The 24,987-nt window shown below is 43.7% G+C and overlaps 1 protein-coding gene across 2 annotated transcripts in view; it reads right to left on the bottom strand.

Moving 5' to 3' along the window:
- The window catches only part of FAM20C (FAM20C golgi associated secretory pathway kinase), a 104,949-nt gene that overhangs the window by 68,954 nt on the left and 11,008 nt on the right, over window positions 1-24,987 (bottom strand). For both annotated transcript variants that reach the window (XM_075899530.1, XM_006112825.4), the window contains one exon: window positions 11,072-11,150. In XM_075899530.1, the coding sequence (XP_075755645.1) occupies window positions 11,072-11,150 (79 nt within the window). The remainder of the gene's footprint in view (window positions 1-11,071; window positions 11,151-24,987) is intronic.

The following is a 24,987-nucleotide window of genomic DNA, read 5'->3' as shown; positions in this document are numbered from 1 at the left end:
GTGTTCCTCAACAATTAACAGATCTTTCTAAGCTTGCTAGAGGGACTAGGGTGAACCTCAGATTTGCTGTGGGCATTGTACAAGGCACATTTCAGGATAGATCATTTTGAAAAGACCTTTATGGTGTGAGAAGACCATCACTTTGGGGATACATATACATTGTAATCCTGCATCCTCTAAATCCCTATGAAGCTGAGGGGCAGACAGTTAGCAAAGGAAGTGCTTATCCTGAGGACATAAACATTTGTAACCCCAGAAGACCCCACTCAAAAGCAAGGTATCCTTGTCCAAGACTAGGGTTCCTAAGGGCTATGATAATTACGAAGAATAAATAATTAATAATCATAATAATTAATCAGGAAAAGCCTTGCACACAGGCACACTCCTCACACAGGCGCATTCCAGCCTTGACTTTGCAGATGCTGTTAATTCCCCTGCCACCTGCCTAAGTTGCAAAGATGCATCAGGCCAACATTTTACTTCTACCTCTTGCTGTCTGCCGTTACGCCCACCTTTGTCAAGTAGCGCTCATTATACTGCAAAGGTTGCCAGAAGGAAGCAAGATGCAAGAGAAAGAAATTGCTAGTGTTCAACAGAAAACTATCCACTTGCTGAAAAAACACACTCCCTGAGTGATCGTTAAAACAGTCAGCCGGAATGACTTGTAGTATGTTCCTGAATAATGCCAGCATGGGTTGAACACAATATTGGAGGTGTGGAGAGCCAGGAAAAAGTGTCCCATTTTCCTTTTCAGGGACACCAGCCAAGTGAAATGGTCCAGCTCTGATCTTGCCAAGAGGATCTTAACCAATGGGGCTCTGATCTCATTTAGACCCTAGGTGCTATGGTGCCGTGACTACGACTCATAACAGAAAATATATGTGCTGTGATGTCATTCCTCCACAGAAGAACATTACAATGAAAACCCTTCCTAATGATGCTCAAAAAGAACAGATGGATCTCGGTATTACATCGTGATGACATTACAGTGAAAAATAAACATCCAGAATGTTCTCTTGAAGGTCATCTGACTGCACTGAATAATCCTCCACTCAGTTAACTTGAGTAGAAAAATGCTTACATGGGAGTAAAGAGCTAATGAGATTTCTAAAAATCTTAGAACAAATTGCACTGTGACTGTATGGGTCTATACACCAACCAAGACTTTCATTTTCAGAGGTCAGTCTCCACTAAATGAACAATATGGATACACTAAATGGACAATATGGAGGACACTACATTCCTCTCTGCAATGCTATGCGTACTCTGAGTGAGAAGAATTTTGTCTGAACGGGGCTGTCAACTTGGGTAGTCATCAAACTCTCATTGAAAATGATGGATATTCTCCAGTTCCACTGAAAATATTGGAAATTCCCCAGTTGGCTTTTATGGTCCTTGGATTGGGTTCCCTCATGATTGCTAAATCCATTTAAAATTTGTTCTCAGATGATGTTTTATATGGAACAAGTACAATCTGATGAAGATATCATAGGGAGAGAAAGTAACTTAAGGCCTGTTCTACACAACACCAGGCGTGTCTATTTTAAGTGTGCAACTCCAGCTACGCAAAATACGTGGCTGGAGTCAGCTTACCATAAACCGAGCTGTGGTGGCATCCACACAGCAGGTGGCTGATGGGAGCACACACTCCTGTCAGCTTCCCTTACTCCTTGCAGAATGAGGAGTAACGGACGCTGACAGAAGTTGCCCTCTGTATTCGATTTACAGGTCTACATTAGACCTGCTAAATCAAACACTACAACAGGCCTGCACAACTTGGAAAGCTTCTGCCTTCCAGTTTGCAGGGCTGCCGGAGCCTTTTTTAATCTGGCGGTTGCCGGCTGTGATGTCACAACGCCACATCACACCAGCGTCCTGGCGTCTGCTGGCATCCCACCCTCTGGCTCGCGCCCTGCCTCCTCGCGCTGCAGCTGCATGCAGGCAGCCTAGCAGCGAGAATCGCGACACTTCCCCCTCCCTGCTGGCGCTCCGCTCCTCTGCCCGGCCAGCGGATCGGATGGGGCTGCGCTGCCCGTAGTCAGCACGGGCTGCACAGTGAGCCCCTATGGGCCACATGCAGCCCACAGGCCATATGCTGTGCAGGCCTGCACTAGAAGATCAACCTCCAGAGGACTGATCTTCTCCCTAGTGTAGACATGCCCTTGATATATGGTATGCAGGCTGTACAGGTAGAAGCTTTGTTTTATGCTATTACGAGTGTTGGAAAATTGACAAGCCAGGGGCCAAATCCTGCTGTCCTTACTCAAAGTCATAGTCACATCCCCCTTGCACTAGTGTAAATTTAGCATAACCCCCTTAGATGCCTCTAGATTTACACTGGTGCAAGTGAGATTAGAATCAGTCCACAGTCATATCAGTCCATACTCAGGTAAAAGTCCCACCAGGGACTGGAGAGGTAAGAACAGTAGGATTTGTCACCAGAGAGCCAGTAATAACCTGTATGAGGCCCTTGAAATATCAGTTTATTATCTGATACTTGTATGCACAAAAAGAGGTGCTTCCTTTTCATAACGGTGTGAGATGTGATGCCTGTTTATTTGAAGCAGGTAGATGAGTGCTGCATATTGTGATTATCAGTTTCAACCTTTCATATCACTTTGTCACTCTTTCCATCTGAAGCAACACCACCTTACGTGATGCTGGATTTCTACAGTGACAGCCACAGTAAAAATTGCTCTGAGCAGATTCACCAAGCAGCGTGGTTTGTTTGTGCCTAGGTCATGGATTGCTTAGTAGGTCTTTATGGGATGCATTCCAATCTGCCAGAGTGATAATCCTGATAGGCAGAGAGGAAAGCAGCTACTGCATGCATATTTTACTTATGTAGCTGCTAAGAAAAAAAACCCTACTGCAATTTGATCTAATTGCTATGTTGATTTATAATAATACAGGGACATGCACAGGATTTTAAATTTGACACCTTTTGGAGGGGCTTCTTCTCTGCCCCTCCTGCAGCCTCCAGCCAGGAGGAGCTTGCTTGCTCTCCATTACTCCTGGAGCTTACTTTCCTTCCCACCCCACCCTCTGCCACCTTGGTCCTGGGGCCAAGAAGGTCTGTGCCCACAACAATTGCAGTTGGTAGACAAGCCCCTGTAACACTATGCTTATATTGGATGCCTGCTAGCTGAAACACAACAGGTTTGCAACAGCAATATGTGCAATGTGGTAAGCCAAACCAATCATGAGGTGTGTATCAACAATTGGCCCTAATTCTGAAGTTCACATATGCCAGTGTAAAGCAGAAGTAATGACAGTGAAATCAATAGAGTTACACCAGCGTAAATGAAAACATAATCAAGCCTAAAGGCTGTATTTCACAGGTAAGTAGTCACACTGCAACTTCAAAAACTGGACATAATTGAAGAAAATTAAAGCAATAAACAGTTATTTTGGTTAGAGTGTTTTTATGTCCTATATAATGCCACTATCATAAAATTCGGTATTCATACAGAACTCTCAAAGGGCAGATGAAAGAGAAATTTAAAGAATGTTGCTAATTGTTTATTGCTACTTGTATGCAATTTAGAAACCAGTAAAATAGCTGTCCTTTGCCAGCTACAACAAAAATATTCATTTCTCTACTACTTTGTCTGAAATAACCTAAATTTAGTGACCATCAGACAATGGTGCAAACCCCCATTCAATGAAAGGAAACAGAGGAGGTCTGATAAGGTAGCCTTTCTAAGGAATATGAATATGCATTTATTTTATTTTATTTTATTTTATTTTATTTTATTTTATTTTATTTTATTATTTCTACCTGGTTATTTTTTTCTTCTGTGGGAGCTCCCATCATTTTATTTCATCTGTTGTTACAGATAGTTTCTTTAATTAATGCAAAGTTATTTGGGGCATGTCCACACTAGGAAATTATTTCAGAATAACTTATTTCAAAATAATAACTCCCGAAATAACTGTTTTGAAATAGTGTGTCCACACTACAGGGTAGCCTCAAAACTAGTCTAAGGCAGACTCCCTTAATGTGGATGTGCTACCTCAACTTAGAGCCCCAGGAAGCACTGGAGGGAAATTACTCTGAATGACTTTGGGGAGTAGTTATTTCAAAATAGCAGCACTGGAGCGTCCACACTACTGCTATTTCGAAATAACTATTTCAAAATAAGCATTTTTGCTAGTGGAAAGCAGGAGTTATTATTTGGAAATAACCAGCCCACTTGTTATTTTGAAATAAGGGGAGTTATTTTGTAGACCAGGGCTTAGCGCTTGTCTAAAATGAGAAAATGAATTATGTTAAAGTGCTAGTTAAATTATGTTACTTTACAGATCTCTAACCTGGCACAATTTTTCCAGTAAAGAAAAAAATGCTTAGACTCCAGGACTGCTATTTAAGTTGTCAAATTGGAATAAGTAAATAATTAAAAATAATAAAATTCTTGCACTTGGAGAAAATGAGAGTAATGGACGCTGATTAACTCCTACGTTTTATGGATGACTGTACTGTACTGGTACTTACAAAAACAATGCACTTTTTATCTATCCTGCATTAGTTCTTACAAAATGATCTACTTATAAGAAAAACATGTATAAAAAGCATAAAAGGCTTGATTTCAACTTCCTTGCACCACTGTAAATCTGGAATAAGATTCTGGTTTTATCCAAGTTTAAAACCAGAGTGACTACTGATTTCTAAAGCATTTCTCTGGATGAAACCAAAGAATAGAGTTTTACTGATTTTATTCTAAAATTCATAGATTTCATAGTGAATGGGGGCTGATGACAGGGACAGAGCAAAGGGGGCAGTTGTCCCGAGGCTGGGTGATTTAAAAGGGTGTGGGGTGCTGAGCCCTTTAAATTGCCGCCAGAGTCCTGCATGGTCCCGACGGTGCTCAGGGCTGGTTAGGGAAGGGGCAACGCTGTCCTTATGGTACAGAGGGATGGCTGCCCTAGCTCCACCTTTCTACCCAGTGCCCCGCCCCTTCTGGGGGACCCAGAGCTGAGCTCCCCCCAACATTGCTGAGGGCCCGGTGAAATCTGTCACATGCCCTTTGTATAGGTATTGTAGAAACTACCTGTAAAATTGTACAGGAAAGATATAATTCTCTATTAAATTCTATAGGATGGCTCCAAAAACTATAGAAAAGATATTTTATGTTCTGTTGTATCTGAGAATTTTGCCATTGACTTTGATAAAGCAGGATTTCGCCCTTCAAAAAAAAAAAAAGCGCTTGCAAGAGAAAAAACCTCACCCTTTCATTGCTAAGCCAGCTGTTTCACTCCACCCCCGTTAACAATAGCAAAAATAAAATAAATAAATACAAATATAAAAAGGGTAGTTTTAGCGAGATAAGCAAAAAAAACCAAAACTTTTACATTTATGACTGCTCCTTCTCTCTATCAGAATAAAGGATATAAATAATTTTGACTTGAGACATTGTTGGGCATCTCAATAAATTTTGTTTACAGAGAGCTAATATCGTAACACAAATTAGCATTGCTTACAGAGAGCTAATATCGTAACACAAATTAGCAGACTGGTGCCATTTTGAGGTTTTGTGACAATGGCTGTAATACAGTATATTGTATAGTACAAAAAAGTAAGAGGCTGAACAAAGTTACATATTAACTTCTAGACACATTACAAGCACATTCACACTTCCCTTATGTTTTAGTAGGCACTGTGATTCATTTCTATGACTTCACTGATTCCTTTGGAATTAGCTTTGGAACTTACATTTGGCCATGGGATTTATACATAGAATTGGCTCACCTTGTACCGCTTTATGTGCAATTATTTCACAGTAGAAGATGCAGAGCCCCAAATGAATAAAATAATTGTAAATGATCAGACTTTATTTATCACAATAACATTCTCTTGGCAATTAAATTCCTCTTTTCTGATTTTGCTCTGCTTGCCTAAATAAATGACCCAATGGTATAAGATTTGTAAGGCAATGTCAAACATTTAGCACAGGGGACCGCCAAGAAGAGATTCTGGTTTCTCCATTTCCAAATAGTGGTTGTGCTGAAGGATTCTTTCATGAGCTGGCTCACTTTATAGATTTAATCAACAAAGAATTCTTCAGTTGTGAAATGAGAACTAACCAAGTCCTGCTCATGAATTCTCCAGGAGTTAGAACAATTTGCCAGAGAATACATTTCACTGTAACGCCGCTGCAGAAGCCATCTCTGAAGTGCTATGGAATATCCATTTAGTTAACAGATAACTGTCTGCATCAGTAAAGAGTTAGCATGTTCTTTTCATTCCTCCTTATTTGCACCAATATAATTGCAACTCTGAAGAATACTGAGTGAGTGTACATGTGTCAAGAAAGGTTCACTTCTGTGACAAATGGAATCAAGTGCTGGCTGGGGATTATTCCCTCACACTACCTGAATCTGAGTCCTACAGAAATAAGGGATTTTGTTTTAAACCAACTAGAATAATGGATAGATAGGGACACTTTTGAGCATGATTTTTTTTTTTTAAAGAATCAAGTTCATTATCCTGCTGGCTCCAGTCCCCTCTAGCAGGTTCAAGAGTAGCTCAGTTCAAATTTCAGATAAGGAGCTGCAACTTCACTGACTTCATCTTTTTACTGGACGGCTTGAATTGAGGTCGTAATATGAATTCACAAGACAGAAATGCTCCATTACTGAGCTGTGGTTCACACTGGGCTAGAAGCAAGGCTGTTCATAGGGAAAGACATAGCCACTCAGATGGAGACAAATGTGTCAATGGCCCTTCCTGTGTTCCATCTCTGCTGCTGGGAATATGCATCCCACAGGATTTCCTAGAGGCTAAAAAAACTCCACAAATAGAAGAAGAAAGGGTCCTGGATGACCTATGGGACTTCTTGTGTAGTTCATATGCCTCCTACGTGTTGTGCTGTGTTGGTACTACAATCATGGAAGAAGAGAGCTAGGGCCCACAGTGCAGGTGACTTTCCTGACTGGTCAAGTGAGAGCCTCTTCAGCTTGCCAGTCCAGAGCTAGAGCTAGGGAGATTTTTTAAGGTCCATAAGACGTCTTTCAAGGTCTTCCTGGCTGTGCCTAAGGTAGGGAGGAATCCGCCCACTGCATTAGCCTTAGCATGCCCTGAGAACATGATGGACATCCTTTGACATTATCCACATGAGTATCATTGCCATACGATGCCCTTTCCAGGGAAGGTGTCAGGATTGGGTGGCTCCATAAAATTGAACTCAAAGTGATATCCTCCCAAAAGGGTGTGCAGCTTAAATGTAAAGATGGCTCCTTTTCACAGGATAAGGCCTTTCCCTGGGAATCCAGGAGATTTAACTACTTGTATTTTTACAATTTTAGAATGTTCAATTCTTTGGAAAGAAATTTCTCTGCGCAGTTCACCAAACAACTCATGGGAAATAGATCATAAACTGGAGGAAATGAATAGAATCCCATTGAACTCAATAGTGCTACACTAATTTACACCAGGTTAGCATCTGGCTCCCTGTTCATAACGAAATCAAATATTCACAAATGTCCCTAATAAAAATATTAACATATTCTGCAGTGATCATCTGTAGCGTAGCTGCTATAAGAGGCAGGATTTGGGAACACAGTTGAGGAATGCTGTAGTGGTTCTTTTTCTAAACATGTATTTAATGCAAAATCAGTTAGAAAATTGCATTTTAACACCCTCAAAATCAAGCTGAAGGGATGATTAAGATAGAGTTATTTTCTGTGACTGTCACCGTAGATGGCGGTAATTGCTTCTGTATAGGAAACTGATCCATTGCCATCCATCATCTTGCCAGTGGTGTATATAAAGCAGTACACATGGTAAACTTTTGATTTAACCTCATTAGCATGCCCAGAACTACAATGGTACAGCAACGATAATGATTTTAAATACTTACACGTAGCTAAATGGAGGCGGGGGAGGGGGGGAGGCGATAGAATTGTCAGGACCCTGGGCAAAGTGGATGGATGGCTCTGGAATGGGGTGGGGCCTTGGGTGGAAGAGGTAAGGCTGGGAGCTAGCTTCCCCCCAGCCAGCTCTTCAGTGCTGCCCTGAGCTCCAGTGACAATTTAAAGGGCCCAGGCCTCTGGCCACCACCGCTGAGGCAGTAGCAGCAGTGGTGGCTGGCAGCCCCAGGCCCTTTTGAATCGCCTGGCCCTGGGGCAGTTGCCCTCTCCTACTCCCTCTCTCTTGGCAGCCTGAATAGAGACAAAGGGAATTTTATGCAATGTGGAAAGCCACCAAGTCCATCACTCTTTTACCTAGTAATTAAAGACAGCTAGGCCCTGTCACGGTCTCAGAAATTTCCCAGGGAGGGTCAGAATGATTTGGAATAGGGATAACCTGGGTCCGATAAAATGTGCAGGAAAGGAAGAGGAGGAAGGAGTTGAGCCTCTGTGGTATCATCCAAACCAGTGGTCATTGCTTTTCTAGTTCTGGTGGTTTGGGGATGGTCCATTTACAGCATTCTTTAGCAACATCTCCCTCCAGAATTGTCTACATAATCTTACGTAGACTCCCTCTCAGGGTACGTCTAAACTACAGGGGTTTTTTGAAAGAGGAAATGCAAATTCCGCAGGAATTTACATATCTTCTTCCGACTGCTTTTTCGAAAGCGGGTCTTTCGAAAGTGAAAGTAGTCTGGACGTGGGGTTTTTTGGAAGAAAAACCCCTTTTATGAAAAACCACATAAACCTCCTTTTTAAAGGAAGAGCGATTTTTCGAAAAAGGTTTTTTTTTCCCCCGAAAAAAACACATCCAAACTACTTTCACTTTGGGAAGACCTGCTTTTGAAAAGCGATCGGATTTGCATATCCTCTGTTGAAAAAAGCCCGTAGTTTAGATGTGCTCTGAGAGAGCTGAGCTTCCCACCCCCACAAGGGAACTAAGAAGAATGTGAATCCAGAGGAAGCCAGCCTGAATGGGAGGAATTTGAGAATAACATTGGACCATGGGGGCTGACACAATTTACTGGGCCCCTAGGCAAGTTGGAGGGCCAGCTCTGTGTTCATAGAAGGGGTGGGGCCTTGGGAAGAAGGGGTGGGATGGGGGACAAGCCTCCCCCAGCCAACCCTTTAATACTATAATGGAGATGCCTATCTCCTAGAACTGGAAGGGACCTTGAAAGGTCATTAAGTCCAGTCTCCTGCCTTCACAGCAGGACCAAGTACCATACTGCATGGTGCTTGCCATCCAGTGCCCTGGCAGTGATTCAAAGGACCCAAGGCTTCAGCCACCACCACTGCCATAGTATCGGTCAGCCGGAAACCCCAGGCCCTTTGGAACTCCCTGGTGCAATTGCTCCCTTTCCCACCCACCCCCCTTTGGAGGGCCAGGCCTTTGTACAAACCCCTTGGGTTTCTGTGCTCTGAGATCCATGGGATTTCCTCAGTACATGTGTGAACAAAGAGGTTGATGTGAAGGATACTCGGTTACCTCTTCTTTCTGAAGTCCCTGTAAGGCCTGATCTGCCTTAGGCACTTATCTGCCCTCTGTTATTGTAGTAATCTGAGCATTTCACAGTCTCTAATATATGTATTATCCCAATATCCCTGTGAGGTAAGGTACCTTCCTTTATTATCCCCATGTTACAAATGGGGAACAGAGGCACAGAGATATTAACTGAAATGCCCAAGGTCACATAGGAAGTCTGTAACAGAGCAGGAAATTGAACCCACTGGAACCTCCTTCCTGTTCGCATGTACAATACAAAACAAATGGCACTTATTCGATGATATTTGTTTACAGACCACCTTAAAGGAAAACAAGTGAACATCCTTATATGGGGAACAAAGAAAGGAAATGAGTTTATTATTCCAGTGATACCCTGACACAGTCAGTGAGTAGCTTCATTAAACATTCTACAGCCTCAAAGGATTTTACTAAACCCTGTACACTAAGCACACTATGATTTTTGTTATTATAGTACACATATTGGGTCTGGTTCAGAGCTCACTTAGCCCTGTCTACACTTATTAAAAAAAAAACAAGTGGAATGTGCACACTACCAAACCCGTTAGTTCAAAATAAGGGGCTGGTTATTTCAAAATAATAACTCCTGCTTTCCATGAGGAATAACGCTTATTTTGAAATAGTTATTTCAAAATAACGGTAATGTGGATGCTCCACTGCTGCTATTTCAAAATAACTACTCCCCAGAGTCATTCAAAGTAATTACTCCCCAGTGCTTCGTGGGGCTCTACATCGAGGTATGGTGTCCATATTAAGGGAACCTGTCTCAGGCTAATTTCAAGGCTTCCCTGTAGTGTGGACACACTATTTCAACATAGTTATTTTGGGAGTTATTATTTCAAAATAACTTATTTTGAAATAATTTCCGAGTGTAGACATGACCTTATATCAGTTTTAAACCTGTGTAACTCCAGCTGACCTCAATTCCTGATTTATGCAGGTGTAAGTTAGAACAAAATCATTCCTGTTCCACCAAAGTCATTCTCCTCATTCATCCTTCATTTTCCTGATATAATCTTCTCAAAGAAACTTATTTTCAATGCTGTAATGCAGACTTAGCTAAGATACATCAGAATACAACTCTAATACCAGGAGCAATAAGTGAAAGGATGAAGTTATAAGTCATCAGACAAACACTATTAATGTCTTTCTCTCTAATAAATCTATTCTGAAAACCTGACCACATCTCTTGTCTGGTAACATTTCCAAAACAAGTTATGCAACATAAAATACAAAATGTTGGAGCAAGTTTGTTTTGAATAAAGGTCCACATAAGAAAGGAACTTTGTGCACATACTGTATTTTTGTGAGTGGAAGAATTCACCGGGAACTGTTTGCATGACATTTCTTATAAAACCACAATATATCTGGTGTCATCTAAGGATCTAATCCAAATCCCACTGTAGCAATTCAAAGACTTCCATTGATTTCATGTGGATCAGGCTCGAATACGGCTTAAACTCCTCATGCTTTAATATGCCTCCTCCTCTTACTATGTCTACAATTTACTTTTAGTGGGAAGCTCAGATAAATAAGCACCACAAACTTTGAAGTGATTTTTTTAATAGCTGTCAAGAAGGTAACATGCCAAGGCTGTGTAATTCAGCTTTAAAATGTACCAAAACATTTCTTACTTACTTCATTGGTTTAAAAAGTGCTTGTCCATAATTTTGGAATGTCATGATCAGCTTTAGCTGGGTGCCTCCTGATTTCATTGCTGTGGGAGAAAAATAAAACAATTCAAAATCACTGTGTGCATTTGTACATCCAATCAGCAGTCTTAAACAGAAAGAGCACATTTCTCTCTGTCTCTCTATCTGAGCTTTTATAAAGTGCTCAACATGGCAGGCTCTGAGCATCTACATATATGTGTACAAGGCACTTTGAAACAGGGATAAAGAATGAATTAGTGGATGCACAGGGGAAATGCAGTCTAGAGTAGCTGCTCAAACTCATTGAACTGGATTAGAAAGGAAATCATGCATCCTGCGTCAGCTTCTCCACAACTGGCCCATTCCCACAAGCACAGAAACACCACTGGCTTCAGTGGGAGTTGGGAATGCTAAGCATATGTTAGTACAGGTCCCCTAAATTCTCATTTACTTTATTCCTTATGTTCTTTCGACTTGCAACCATGAAAAGGGTGCATGATGGAAAAAGGGATTGAGTGTGTCTTGGAGAATACCAGAACGTTGGCTGGACAAATGGGTGAGTTGCTGCCAGTAATAAAGCCATGAACAGATACAATTGCAACTCCTATACTGTGCTGTGATTAGTTTAAGTAGTTATTATTCCATATACAGTGTGTGTATATATAAGCCCATCAGGGCCGGCCCACAACACTTTGGCACCTGAGGCTGGGAGCTCAAATGATGCCCCCATTCCCCTGGCTTGGGTCAAAACTTTGAAAAGTCTCAATTCTGCCTTCTTCCTGTTCTACTCCTCTTATGGTACTGCTCTGCTACCTACATATGCATCAACAGCAGACACAATTTTCTACACTCTGGTCCTGGTGGTGCCTTCCCCCCCACAGTCTGGTACCTGAGGTGGCTGCAGGGGCGGCCTGTGCATATAGGCAGACTAGGCAGTCGCCTAGGGCACCACGTTAAACGGAGAGCCCAATGATGACGCACCGCCGTTGAGGGCTTTGGATGCGGGAGCACCGATTGCGCATTCCGCCTAGGACTCCAGATGCCGGCAGCTTATCTCAGAGGCGGAGGCGCTGATCGCGCATTCCGCCTGGGGTGCCAGTTGCTGGCAGCTCATTTCGAGCCGCCCCTGGGTGGCCGCCTCAGTTTGTCTCATGGTAAGGCCAGCCCTGAAGCCCGTGGTGTTTTTGTGCTTGCTCCCTGTTTAGGAGTGTCCTGTACACATGTGATATGGAATAATAAATACTTAAACTAATGCATAGACATCCATTGATCCCATGGGAAATATAAAATCTATTCTCCATTTCTCCAGTGGCCATGGGTATGATCCAAAGTCATTGACGTCAATGGCTGTCTATGCATTGATTTCACTGGGCTTTGGATCAGGCCCTGCTTTAGGCGAAAAGTACAGAAGCAAGAGGACTGAGTAGGGACTGAAATTCAACTCATGCTGCACATTGCAGACCATTTTTGCTTGACTCTCAAATACTCTGTGATGGTGAATTACTGTTAAACTGACATTTATTCCTAGCAAACTGCACCATTTGTACAATATCACTTTAACAGGCAGATTATTGTTTTTATGAACCGGGACTAATTGTGTGTGTGTGTGTGTGTGTGTGTATATGTGTGTGTGTATATGTGTGTGTGTAAAAGTGGGGAAAAAATGCCACTTAAAAAACAAGCATTAACATGAGTAGAGGAGGTCTCAAAGAGTGCATCTTATCTGATGATATGGTTAGTCAAGGGAGGTAAATATATGCTTCTGCAAACCATCTGCTCACTTACACCAGCCAAAAACACTTTGAGTAAATGAAATGTCCTACACCCAAGCTTTTTAATTCACTTCTGCATTGTGTGATGATGGTCATGTCAGTCATCTCAGTGTGTGCAATTTAGTCTTTTTAATGCTTCCTTTGACTGATCAGATAATCCCCTTCTTTAGAAATCAGACAAAAAAGGTATAAATTTAAGAACTACGTAAAATGTCATGTTATCTTTTTCATAAATTTTGCCTCAGAGCTAGGCTTGTTTGACCTGCCCAATATCTACATTTGCCTTCTCTAACCAATACCATGAGCTACAAGTCCTATTAATTATTCTTCTCTGTGCCATATTACCGATGGGTCACCAGCTCTCTTTCAGTACCTGTAATCCATATATTTTTGCAACAAAATGCTATGCAAATCTGGTCAGTTTAATTATTCTTCCTCTGGAAGAAAATCCCTCCTGCATTGCTACTTTGCTGACCCCTGCTTTTTATTGCATTACTCGGCTATCCCAATGGAACAAATAAATAATTAGAAATTAAGGGGCATTAAACAACACACACAGAACAGTTATATCAGAAACATGGGGTTTTCATATATTAGGCTCATTCTGCTGCACGGAGTAGGTCAGAACCTCCTGTACACCCGAAGGAATGGTTTTCCACCCACAAACGCCTTGAATCCTGGGGACAATGGCAGCCGTTCAGCCCCCAGCATAAATTAGAGCAACCTCAGGCTACTGTAATATTTGTTGTCAGTAACATTGCAGGGTCACTGGCGCACACCTTGCCCTGGGAATAGCTCTGCTACACACCTAGATTGTCATCTATACTGAGTGGCTAAAAGCAGATGGTAGATAATTAACCACCCCACCTTTACTCCACCCAGGAGTTCACCTAGCAACTAGGAATCCCCACAGAGCTGTTTACACTAGCCTTCCATCACATTTTCACTGCCAGAATAGTGTCACGAACACAGAATGGGTCAAGGCTGTGACTCTCATTGGCCAAGTTCTGTTGTCACATATGTGGAAACCATTTCATATTTAGCTAGAAGCCATTCTGTATAACAAAAGCCATTTCAGTTTCTTGTGTCTGCACGTATACTAGAGGGAGTGAACTAGCCTTAATCAATATGAGAAAGGCCAGGAGGATGGGCTGTTGGAATGTGTTAATGAACTATTTTGAGCTGAAGCTCATACTCCCTAAAAACCTGTTTCTTTCTTTGCTGATAATAATTCTTCTTTGAAGTTCGCTTTGATTTCTTGTCCTGACGTCAGACTTGTTTGGTTAAGTTCTAAAAGAACTCAAATGGGAAATTGCTGAACTATTATCTGTGGTTTGTAACCTATCCTTTAAATCGGCTTCCGTACCTAATGACTGGAAGGTAGCCAACATGACACCAATATTTAAAAAGGGCTCTAGAGGCGATCCTGGCAATTACAGACAGGTAAGTCTAACTTCAGTACCGAGCAAATTAGTTGAAACAATAGTAAAGAATAAAATTGTGAAGCATGTAGAAGAACATAATTGGCTGGACAAAAGTCAACATGGTTTCTGTAAAGGGAAATCCTGTCTTACTAATCTATTAGGGTATGTCTACACTACAGCGCAAATTCGAACTAACTTAGTTCAAATTAGTTAATTCGAGCTAAGCTAATTCGAACTAACGGAGCCAGACTAAAAAACTAGTTCGAATTAGCGTTTTGCTAATTCGAACTAGCATGTCCACATTAAGTGGACCCTGAACCGGGGTTAAGGATGGCCGGAAGCAGTGCCGGCAGGGCATCAGATGAGGACTTAGAGCGTGGAGCTGCTGCCTCAGGCTAGCCGAGGGCTGTGCTTAAAGGGACCCAACCCACACCCCGGACAGACAGTTCTCAAGGGTGCCCCGCTTGCAAAGCAGTCCTGGCTTGGAGTGCCCTGAGTGCCCACACTGGGCACATCACAGCACTCGGCCATCAGACCGGCTGCACTTGCTGCAGGCTGCCATCTGGGGAGAGGGGGCAATTGGGGGGCTGCAGGAGAGCTTCCACCCCCAGAAGCCAGCAGAGCCAGCCCAGTCCTCCCCATCGGGGGCTCGTACCCCATTCCTCCCTCACCTCCTTCCACTTACCCCTCCCTAGCCCCCCTTCCTGATGTACAAAATAAAGAAAACGTGTGGTCAAAAATAGAATCTCCCTTTATTGAACAAAACTCGGGGAGACTGGGAAAAGGAGGTGGGAGAGGTGAAGAGAGAGGCTGGGAGAGGGGAGGGCAACTAAAATGATCAGGGGTTGGGAACAGGTCCTGTTGTATATTGGGTTGTAGATATAGATCTTGTTGTTATGGTAACTGAGTAGGTCACTGGGGTCAGCCCAGCTAGTCTGGGCTTGTTCTGGTGAGTTCTGTGCTATGCAATAAAATGGACACTTGCACCTACTCCAGCTCTCTGCCTTTCCACTGATTTCTTCCTATACTCTGAAACTCCCCACGACATAACACATCCCATATGAAGAGAGGCTAAAGAGACTGGGACTTTTCAGCTTAGAAAAGAGGAGACTGAGGGGGGATATGATAGAGGTCTATAAAAGCATGAGTGGTGCGGAGAGCGTGCATCAGGAAAAGTTCTTCATTAGTTCCCATAATAGAAGGACTAGAGGACACCAAAGGAAAGGAATGGGTAGCAGGCTTCAAACTAGTAACAGAAAGTTCTTCTTCACAAAGCAAAGAGTCAACCTGTGGAATTCCTTGCTGCAGGAGGCTGTGAAGGCTAGAACTAGAATAGAGTTTAAAGAGAAGTGAGATAAAGTGATGGAGATTGGTTCCATGGAGTGGTATTAGCCAGGGGGTAGGAGTGGTGTCCCTGCCCAAAGTTTGTGGAAGACTGGAGAGGGGTGGCACGAGACAAATGGCTTGGTCACTGTCTTCGGTCCATCCCCTCAAGGGTCCCTAGGGTTGGCCACTGTCGGCAGACAGGCTACTGGGCTAGATGGACCTTTCGTCTGACCCAGTACGGCCATTATAAGCTCAGGGCTCAGGGTCGGGGGTTTCAGTGGACCACCTTGATTTTCATGCACACCTGCTCCTGGGTGGCCAGGCTGGCAGCTCTCCTGCCCTAGCCGGCCGCTTTCCTGTGCCTAGTGCGGAGATCGTGGACGAGGTCCACAATGTCCGCACTAGACCAGGCGGATGCCCACCTCTTGCGGTCCTGGGCAAGCTCCCAGGAGCCACCAGCCTGGTCCCAGGAAGAGGGGGAGTGCTGGGGGGCATCGGGTGGCTGCTCGAGCCGTGCCAGGTGCAGGGTCTGCTAGCTGGGTGCTGGCAGGCTTGCACCTGGCACGGGCATCGTAGCCAGCCCGTTCCCCTTTAAGGGGTCCGGGTCCGGGAGGGGGGCAGTAGAGTTTCCCTGGTGTTGGCCAGAGTGGCCACCAGGGAAAGCTGGAGAGGTCTAGCCTCCTACTAGTTCGAATTAAGGGGCTACACACCCCTCAATTCAAACTAGTAAGTTCGAACTAGGCTTAGTCCTCGTAGAATGAGGTTTACCTAGTTTGAAGTAAGTGCTCCGCTAGTTCGAATTAAGTTCGAACTAGCGGAGCACTAGTGTAGCGCCTATCAAAGTTAATACGAACTAACGTCCGTTAGTTCGAATTAACTTTGTAATGTAGACATACCCTTAGAGTTCTTTGAAGGGGTTAACAAACATGCGGACAAGGGGGATCCAGTAGATATAGTATACTTAGATTTTCAGAAAGCCTTTGACAAGGTCTCTCACCAAAGGCTCTTGTGTAAATTACATGGCCATGGGATAAGAGGGAAGGTCCTTTCATGGATTGAGAACTGGTTAAAAGACAGGAAACAAAGGGTAGGAATAAATGGTAAATTTTCAGACTGGAGAGGGGTAACTAGTGGTGTCCCCCAAGGGTCAGTCCTAGGACCAGTCCTGTTCAACTTATTCATAAATGATCTGGAGAAAGGGGTAAGCAGTGAGGTGGTAAAGTTTGCAGATGATACCAAACTGTTTAGGATAGTCAAGACAGAAGCAGACTGTGAGGGACTCCAAGAAGATCTCACCAAACTGAGTGACTGGGCAACAAAATGGCAAATTAAATATAATGTGGATAAGTGTAAAGTAATGCACATCGGGAAAAATAACCCCAACTATATGTACAGTATGATGGGGGCTAATTTGGCTACGACAAATCAGGAAAGAGATCTTGGAGTTATCGTGGACAGTTTTCTGAAAACTTCCACACAGTGTGCAGCGGCGGTCAAAAAGGCAAATAGGATGCTAGGAATTATTAAGAAAGGGATAGAAAAGACCCAGAATATCTTACTGCCCCTGTATAAAACAATGGTATGCCCACATCTTGAATATTGTGTACAGATGTGGTCTCCTCACCTCAAAAAAGATATTTTGACCTTGGAAAGGGTCCAGAAAAGGGCAACTAAAATGATTAGGGGTTTGGAACGGGTCCCATATGAGGAGAGGTTAAAGCGACTGGGACTTTTCAGTTTAGAAAAGAGGAGACCAAGGGGGGATATGATAGAGGTCTATAAAATCATGAGTGGTGTGGAGAGGGCCGATAAAGAAAAGTTATTTATTAGTTCCTATAATAGAAGAACTAGAGGACACCAAATGAAATTAATGGGTAGCAGGTTTAAAACGAATAAAAGAAAGTTCTTCTTCACACAGCATGTAGTCAACCTGTGAAACTCCTTGCCAGAGGAGGCTGTGAAGGCTAGGACTATAACAGAGTTTAAAGAGAAGCTAGATAATTTCATGGAGGTTAGGTCCATAAAAGGCTTTTAGCCAGGGGATAAAATGGTGTCCTTGGCTTCTGTTTGTCAGAGGCTGGAGAGGGATGGCATGAGACAAATCGCTTGATCATTGTCTTTGGTCCACCCTCTCTGGGGCACCTGGTGCTGGCCACTGTCGGTAGACAGGATATTGGGCTAGATGGACCGTTGATCTGCCCCAGTACGGCCGTTCTTATGTTCTTATGTATGGGTATAAAATACTAGGATTGATTGTATTAGCCAGCCTTACTGGGCCCAGTTCTGCTGGGGTCACATTTGGCTCACTTTGCCTCATTGATCAATAAAGCTGTTTGTTAGCTGCCAAAACAGAGAGAGGCCTTTGCTTCAATTTGGAGGTTCCACCGAGATTCCTAACGCGCCACTTGCCCATATGGACGGACCGCCACTCCACCTCCAAACCTCTCAGAGAGCTCAATAGAAGGCAAGGGGATACCTGTTATGAAATCTCCTGGTGAGGGCTTGGGAATTGGAGTGACGGACGGCTGTTGGAGTAAGGGGAGCCTCATGACTGTTTGCAATCTCCTATGCCGTCTCTTTTGGAACTGGTGCTCCTGCAAAACCAAGCCCCAGAATCGGAAATGCAAGAGTGGAGACTGGCAGGGTGCATCTTGCACCCAGACCACTTGTGGCGCAGCTCTGACGGCCGCATTGTTGCCCCAGTGGTCTTGCTACTTCACCTTGCCTCCGTGCTTCATGGATTGTCGCACGTTGGCAAAGGGGGGATGGTAGAAACCGTAAACAAAATTGGTTTGCTCCCAAATTCTCCCAAGCAGCCAAAGATTACTGTCTGGCTTGCCCTGTCTGCCAAGCTCACAACGTGTAAACCTGGAAAGACAGTTCCAGCAACCAGGCCTCTGCCTTTGGGACCATTTCTGAATTTACAGATGGACTTTATTCAAGTGCCTAAATGTCAATCCTTTGAATATGTGCTGGTTATTGTTTCTTTGTTTTCAGGATGGGTAGAAGCTCATCCCTGCAGGAAAGCTGATGCCATCACAGTGGCAAAGAATTCTAAATCATTACATCCTGTTATGTGGAATACACCTTGTGATCTCCAGTGATAGAGGTACCCACTTTATTGGACAAATTGTTCAAAAACTGGCAAAGTACTACTCTATCAGATAAGCACTGCACTGCCCGCGACACCCGGAGAGTGCAGAAGCAGTAGAGAGACGAAACGGGATTTTAAAGAACAAACTTGCTAAAATATGTGAGGACTTTGGCTTAATATGGGTAGAAGCACTCCCGATTGTCCTAATGAGCATGAGAGCCACTCCTAATTGGAAAACTGGACTTAGTTCACATGAAATTGCATGTGGCCAGCCTATGAGACTGTTGAGCAGCCCAGAAATTGACCTGGCTGATGCCACACTTGTTAAAGGAAGCATAGTTAAGTATTGTCAGGAACTTATGAGTTGTGTACATTCCTATCATTCACAGGTTAAGGACGCCTTCCAGGAGTCCCCGACTGGGCCGTGCCATAAACTACAACCAGGAGACTGGGTTTGCATGAAGGTTCACCAGCAGAAGACTGCCCTGGAACCCAGGTGGAAGGGTCCCTACCAAGTCCTTCTGACCACCCATACTGCTGTAAAGTGCGAGGGATTTCCTAACTGGATTCACGTGTCCCACTGCAAACCGGTTCTAGCGCCTACAGTGGTTGGCCCCACCCAGGAGCACCGCAGACCTGGTACCAGAGACCCAGGTCCAGAAGCAGACGGGGATCACCGCAGACCTGGTACCAGAAACCCAATTCCAGAAGTAGACAGGGATCAGCGCAGGCCTGGTACTGGCAATCCAGGCCCAGAAGCAGACAATCCTGAGAGACCGAGGCCAAGGTACCAGCTGCGGCCCAGAAGAACCTGCCAGCGATAGGTGAAGCAAACTACGAAGTCCTGAAGAACAGCCAGCATGAGGCTGGACAAACAATTCATGTTAAACTTATGCTTAATTTTGTTTTTAATACCTTGCTGTTACAACCTATATGGTTCAAATGTGTTTATGCTTTTAATGAACCAAGTTTCCCAAGAATTTAATTCCACAGGTTGCTAGATATGTGCTCACAGTCCTGTACATTCAGAAGGAGACATCCCAATGATTCCAGTCCCACTAAACAACACTCAAATGAATGGCGCACTGTTTAGTGAACTAAAGCCAAATGTTACTTGGCAGGATAAAGGGTTCACTAACCTAGGGTATATCCGTCTAGCCCTGACCCCAATTGGAGAGTACTGCTGGACATGTAATGGTTCAGGAGACAGGGTGGGAAAAAGCCAAAACCGAAAGGCCCTAGACTATGTCCTAGCAAGTAAGGGTGGGGTTTGTGCCTTAGTGGAAAGAGAATGCTGTGTGTATATTACTGATACCAGCAAGGAAGTAGAGGAAGATGCCTCAGAGATTGAAAGAACTGTGGAGATCCTAAGACAGGAGGAAGCTGGACCCTCTGGGGTTGGTTGGGAGGCTCGTTTGTACATTTGGGAACTTGGATTTTGCAAGGTGTAGTTCTAGTATTGGCTAAATTCTTTTGTGCTTATTGCTGTTTCTTGTTAATCGAATGCTGTATTTCTTGTATTCTGGAAAACACAAGACAGACCCTTACTAAAGTGAATGTGGAAGTAATGATGTTAAAATATGATGAACAAAGAAAGGAACAAAAAAATGTACATACATACTCTGCTAAAAATGGAAGCATGAAATGGCTTCAAAGTTAGCCTTTAAAAGGTTAAAAGGAGGGAGTTGTGGAAACCATTTCATATATAGCTAAAAGCCATTCTGTATGACAAAAGCCATTTCAGTTTCTTGTGTCTGCACGTATACTAGAGGGAGTGAACTGGCCTTCACCAATGTGAGAAAGGCCAGGAGGATGGGCTATTGGAATGTGTTAATGAATTATTTTGAGCTGAAGCTCATACTTCCTAAAAACCTGTTTCTTTCTTTGCTGATAATAATTCTTCTTTGAAGTTCGCTTTGATTTCTTGTCCTGACGTCAGTCTTGTTTGGTTAAGGGTATAAAATACTAGGACTGATTGTATTAGCCAGCCTTACTGGGCCCGGCTCTGCTGGGGTCACGTTTGGCTCACTTTGCCTCATTGATCAATAAAGCTGTTTGTTAGCTGCCAAAACAGAGAGAGGCCTTTGCTTCAACACATACATGGGTTTAAATCCAGAATCATGGAGTGATAGGACTGGAAGGACCCTCAGGAGGTCAGCAAGCCCAGACCCCTGCATTCATGGCAGGGACTAAGTATTCTTTCCATTCAGTCTCTCCATTGAAGCCAATGGCCTTGCTTTGAGCAACAAAGATCAGAATTGCCTCATTAAACTTGGATCCTCAGCTGCTGTAAATCAGCCTAGTGCCTTTGTCATCAGCAAAGCTACATGGATTTACACTCATGGAGGAGCTGGCCCCTAGCTGCTAAAATTTTCAACATTTGTCTTCTTCCTACACATACAAATGTGGGGACAATTGCTGCAGCTCTACTCACTCTTCATTTCTATTATAATCAATGAGAGTGTTCTCCAATTAATTTTGGTAGGATTTAGACTTTCACTCTAGGAGCAGTGTTGAGACATCAATTACTAATTACTCCCTGTTGATTTTAATGAGGTTGTCATACAACAATGTATTTTCAAAAAAAAAAAACCAACCCAACCCACCCCAAACAAACAAAAAAACACAACCAAACAATCAACAACCCCCCTCCAAAACAAAAACAAAAACAAACAATAAAAGAAACTACCCCACCACTTGTTCCCAACTTTATCTAAAAAATATTGATTTAATTGGCATACAGGACATATTAAAAATTCTTTAGCCAAAAGAGGCTGTGGACAAGGCATCAAATACAATATGGAAATGTTATGCACAAAGCAAAATCAGTGTTTGAACACATACCAACGGCCATACTGGGTCAGACCAAAGGTCCATTTAGCCCAGTATCCTGTCTTCCAACAGTGGCCAATGCCAGGTGTCCCCAGAGGTAATGAACAGAACAGGGAATCATCAAGCGATCCCACGTCTGTCACCCATTCCCAGCCTCTGACAAACAGAGACTAGGGACATCCTGGCTAATAGTCATTTGACTGAACTATCCACCATGAATTTATCTAGCTCTTTTTTGAATGCTGTTAAAGTCCTGGCCTTCACAAAATCCTCTGGCGAGGAGTTCCACAGGTTTGCTGTGCATCGCATGAAGAAATACTTCCTTTTGTTTGTTTTAAACCTGCTACCTATTAAAAGCAGTGTCTAGTTTCATAGTCCTCCACATAAAGCTGATTTTGCACTATTTCAACAGAACATTCCCTTTTTTTAAAAATTCAGGGTTCTACACTGGCATGACCTGGAGCTCATACAACCAGTAATTTCATTTGTAAACAATACACCTTTGTGTGTGGTTTAGTGTCCCATCTAGCGTCACTGAGGCCACTTACTAAGGGTATGTCTACACTACCCCCCTAGTTTGAACTGGGGGGGTAATGTAGTCATATGGAGTTGCAAATGAAGCCCGGGATTTGAATTTCCCGGGCTTCATTTGCATAAAGCTGGCCGGCGCCATTTTTAAATGCCGGCTAGGTTGGACCCCGTGCCACGTGGCTACACGCGGCATAAACTAGCTAGTACGCCTATCCGAACTAGCTATCCGAACTAGCTGTACGCCTCATGGAATGAGGTGTATAGCTAGTTCGGATTAGGAAGCCTAATCCGAACTAGCTAGCCCGTGCCGCGTGTAGCCGCGCTGCACGGGGTCCGACCTTGCCGGCATTTAAAAATGGCGCCGGCCGGCTTTATGCAAATGAAGCCCGGGAAATTCAAATCCCGGGCTTCATTTGCAACTCCGTATGACTACATTACCCCCCCTAGTTCGAACTAGGGGGGTAGTGTAGACATACCCGAAGAGAGTAATGAGTACACTCTACACCCTTAGCACTTGTAACACTGGCAGGCAGAACTGAACCTGGGAACCTCTGGAGCTTAATACATGAACCTCTACTGCATGAGCTGAAAGCCAGCTGGTGCTTAGCTAAGGCTATAGAGCAGACTCATTAGTCTCTCTGTAAGTGGTTTTGGTGCCACCGGTTGGGACAGTGCACCATACCCAGAAGGCATGTGGGTTACATTGTGCAGCTACAGGATCAGGAGAGCCTATATTGATTGGGAAAGGGAGATTGTTCAAGACCAAAAGGGTGCGGAGATGGCAGAAAAAGAGGTGTTTCCCTCACACCAGTTTCTAAATTCACACCTTGGATTAATCTAAATTTACTAGGATGCACAGTATGTGAAAGCAGCACAACAGATTGTTATTTGGCTAGCTATCTCACTGGACAATGACTTTAGCAACTGGAAAGGGGAAAACTTTATGAAAGGTTTGTGAAAAATTGCTTGGATTAGTTACACATACAAGACAGAACCTGTCCATCCCACCCCTGAGAAAATTAAAGGATCCCTCTAGCCAGGTCACAGTCAGATTATTGTCAGTACAAGCTGAATTGGTTGCAGTAACACTCTGGAGCAGATGGATGTTTGGAGTTTTGTGCCATTCTTGGGTTTAGATGTAGGACTTTATGCCTCCCATGAGGGGGGCAGGCTGGACAGACACATGCTACACATAGGGAGGGTGGTCCAGCAACCACACTTCCCCCTTGCTTTTGGAGGCACTGTGCCTTGCCAGCGAATAATCTGCCTGGGTGCTTCAGGAGCTATGCAGCTCCACACTGTCCCTGACTACAGCACCCAACACTTTTAACCCAAAGGCTCTACGTCCAGGAGCCCACCTTCATATGCAAAAGTGAGGCTCATGAGCATTAATGGTACAATGTGGTAGTTGTGCATGACATGGCACAGGTGAGAGTGCACTTCAGTCAAAGATCTTGACCTGGCACTTAGTGACATATGTGCCTAACTCTGGGATCGGGTGCATATGAAAAAGCCTTGATTTGCATGTGCCTATGTGGTAGTGTATGTCTAAAGAAGGACTCCCAAATGCATGGTGATTCTGTCTGAACATTAGACCTAGAGGTTTTTTTCCTCCCTTTAATCTCAAGCCTGCTTGCTGGCTTCTTTTCATTTTCTGACACATATGAATCTGACAAGCAAAATTCTCCTTTCCACTTACGTTTCTCAGTTCAGACATGTTTCTCTTTCTATGATGCCAAAGAATAAGAGTCCAATCATGTTCTAAAGCCTTGTTTGCTTGTTTGGAGATGCCCTTGAGACTTTAGCTGCTACCCAAATAAAAATTTCATAAGGATTTATAATACACTGGATTAGAAGATACAGTATTGAGAGAAGAACATGTAATGACACTAAGCCATTACAGGCTGCCACGTCTATGATGAGCATACTAAGACAGTCCTAAGAAGGCCTTAAAGTATAAGGCTGTTCTAACTCCAAAGGTGTCTTTCAGCCAGGGTCAGAATCCACATTTTTAAAGTGTCTGAATAAGTTACAGATGATGAGCAGCTCTGGAAAAGTTCTTAAAAACTTGCTGACACCATATAACACATCTTAAGTCATATAATACGTCTTAAGTTCAACAGTTCTTAGGGATATTTATATAATGGTAAAAGTAAATTCTAATACCAAGATTTCATGTAATATTTAGGCAATTCAAATTATCAAAGAAAGAAATTGAAAGCTCTATTTTAATACATTCCATCCTTAACATCCTCTTTCATCTAAGACAGTGGTGGTCAAACTTTTGGACCTGAGGGCCACATTTGGATAGGGAAACTATATGGCAGGGAGCTGGGGGGTGGGTACATTATGAATGTGCGACTGGGGCAGGAGTTTGAAGCTAATTCGAAGTATCCTCCTGGTGGGAGGAGGGATAGGCGGTTCCATGCTATGCCCTTGCCTGCAGGCAATGCCCCTGCAGCATCCGTTGCTGGGTTCCTCATTCCCGGCCAAAGGGAGCTGTGGGGATGGTACCTGCCAGTGAGGGCAGTGTGCAGAGCCCTCTTCTCCTCCCCTCTCTGGGGCTGCAGGGATGTACCAGCTGCCTCTGAGAGCAGAATGGGGCCAGAGCCAGGGGGAAGCCTAGTTTTGCCCCATTGGGCTGATGGACTGATAATCCTGAGGTAGACGTGACTCATGGGACATAATTTGCCCATCCCTGATCTAAGGTATTACTAGATTTTTAAGGCCTCACTTTCAAAATTTCAAGAGGCTCAGTGAGGTTGACTTTACTGTTGGCATTTGGTGACTCAGAGCCTGATCCATGAGCATCTTTCCACTGATTCTTGTAGGCTTTGGATTAAGCTTGCAATGATCTTCTCCCATGCTCACCAGTCATCTCTCTCCCATGTGCCTCTGGTGTCCCCAGTCAGCAATGCCTCCA

Source organism: Pelodiscus sinensis, chromosome 16, assembly GCF_049634645.1.
Source record: "Pelodiscus sinensis isolate JC-2024 chromosome 16, ASM4963464v1, whole genome shotgun sequence".
Classification (NCBI taxonomy): domain Eukaryota; kingdom Metazoa; phylum Chordata; order Testudines; family Trionychidae; genus Pelodiscus; species Pelodiscus sinensis.
Note: the sequence above shows the minus strand (reverse complement) of the source record. Positions and strands in the feature narration are given on the sequence as shown.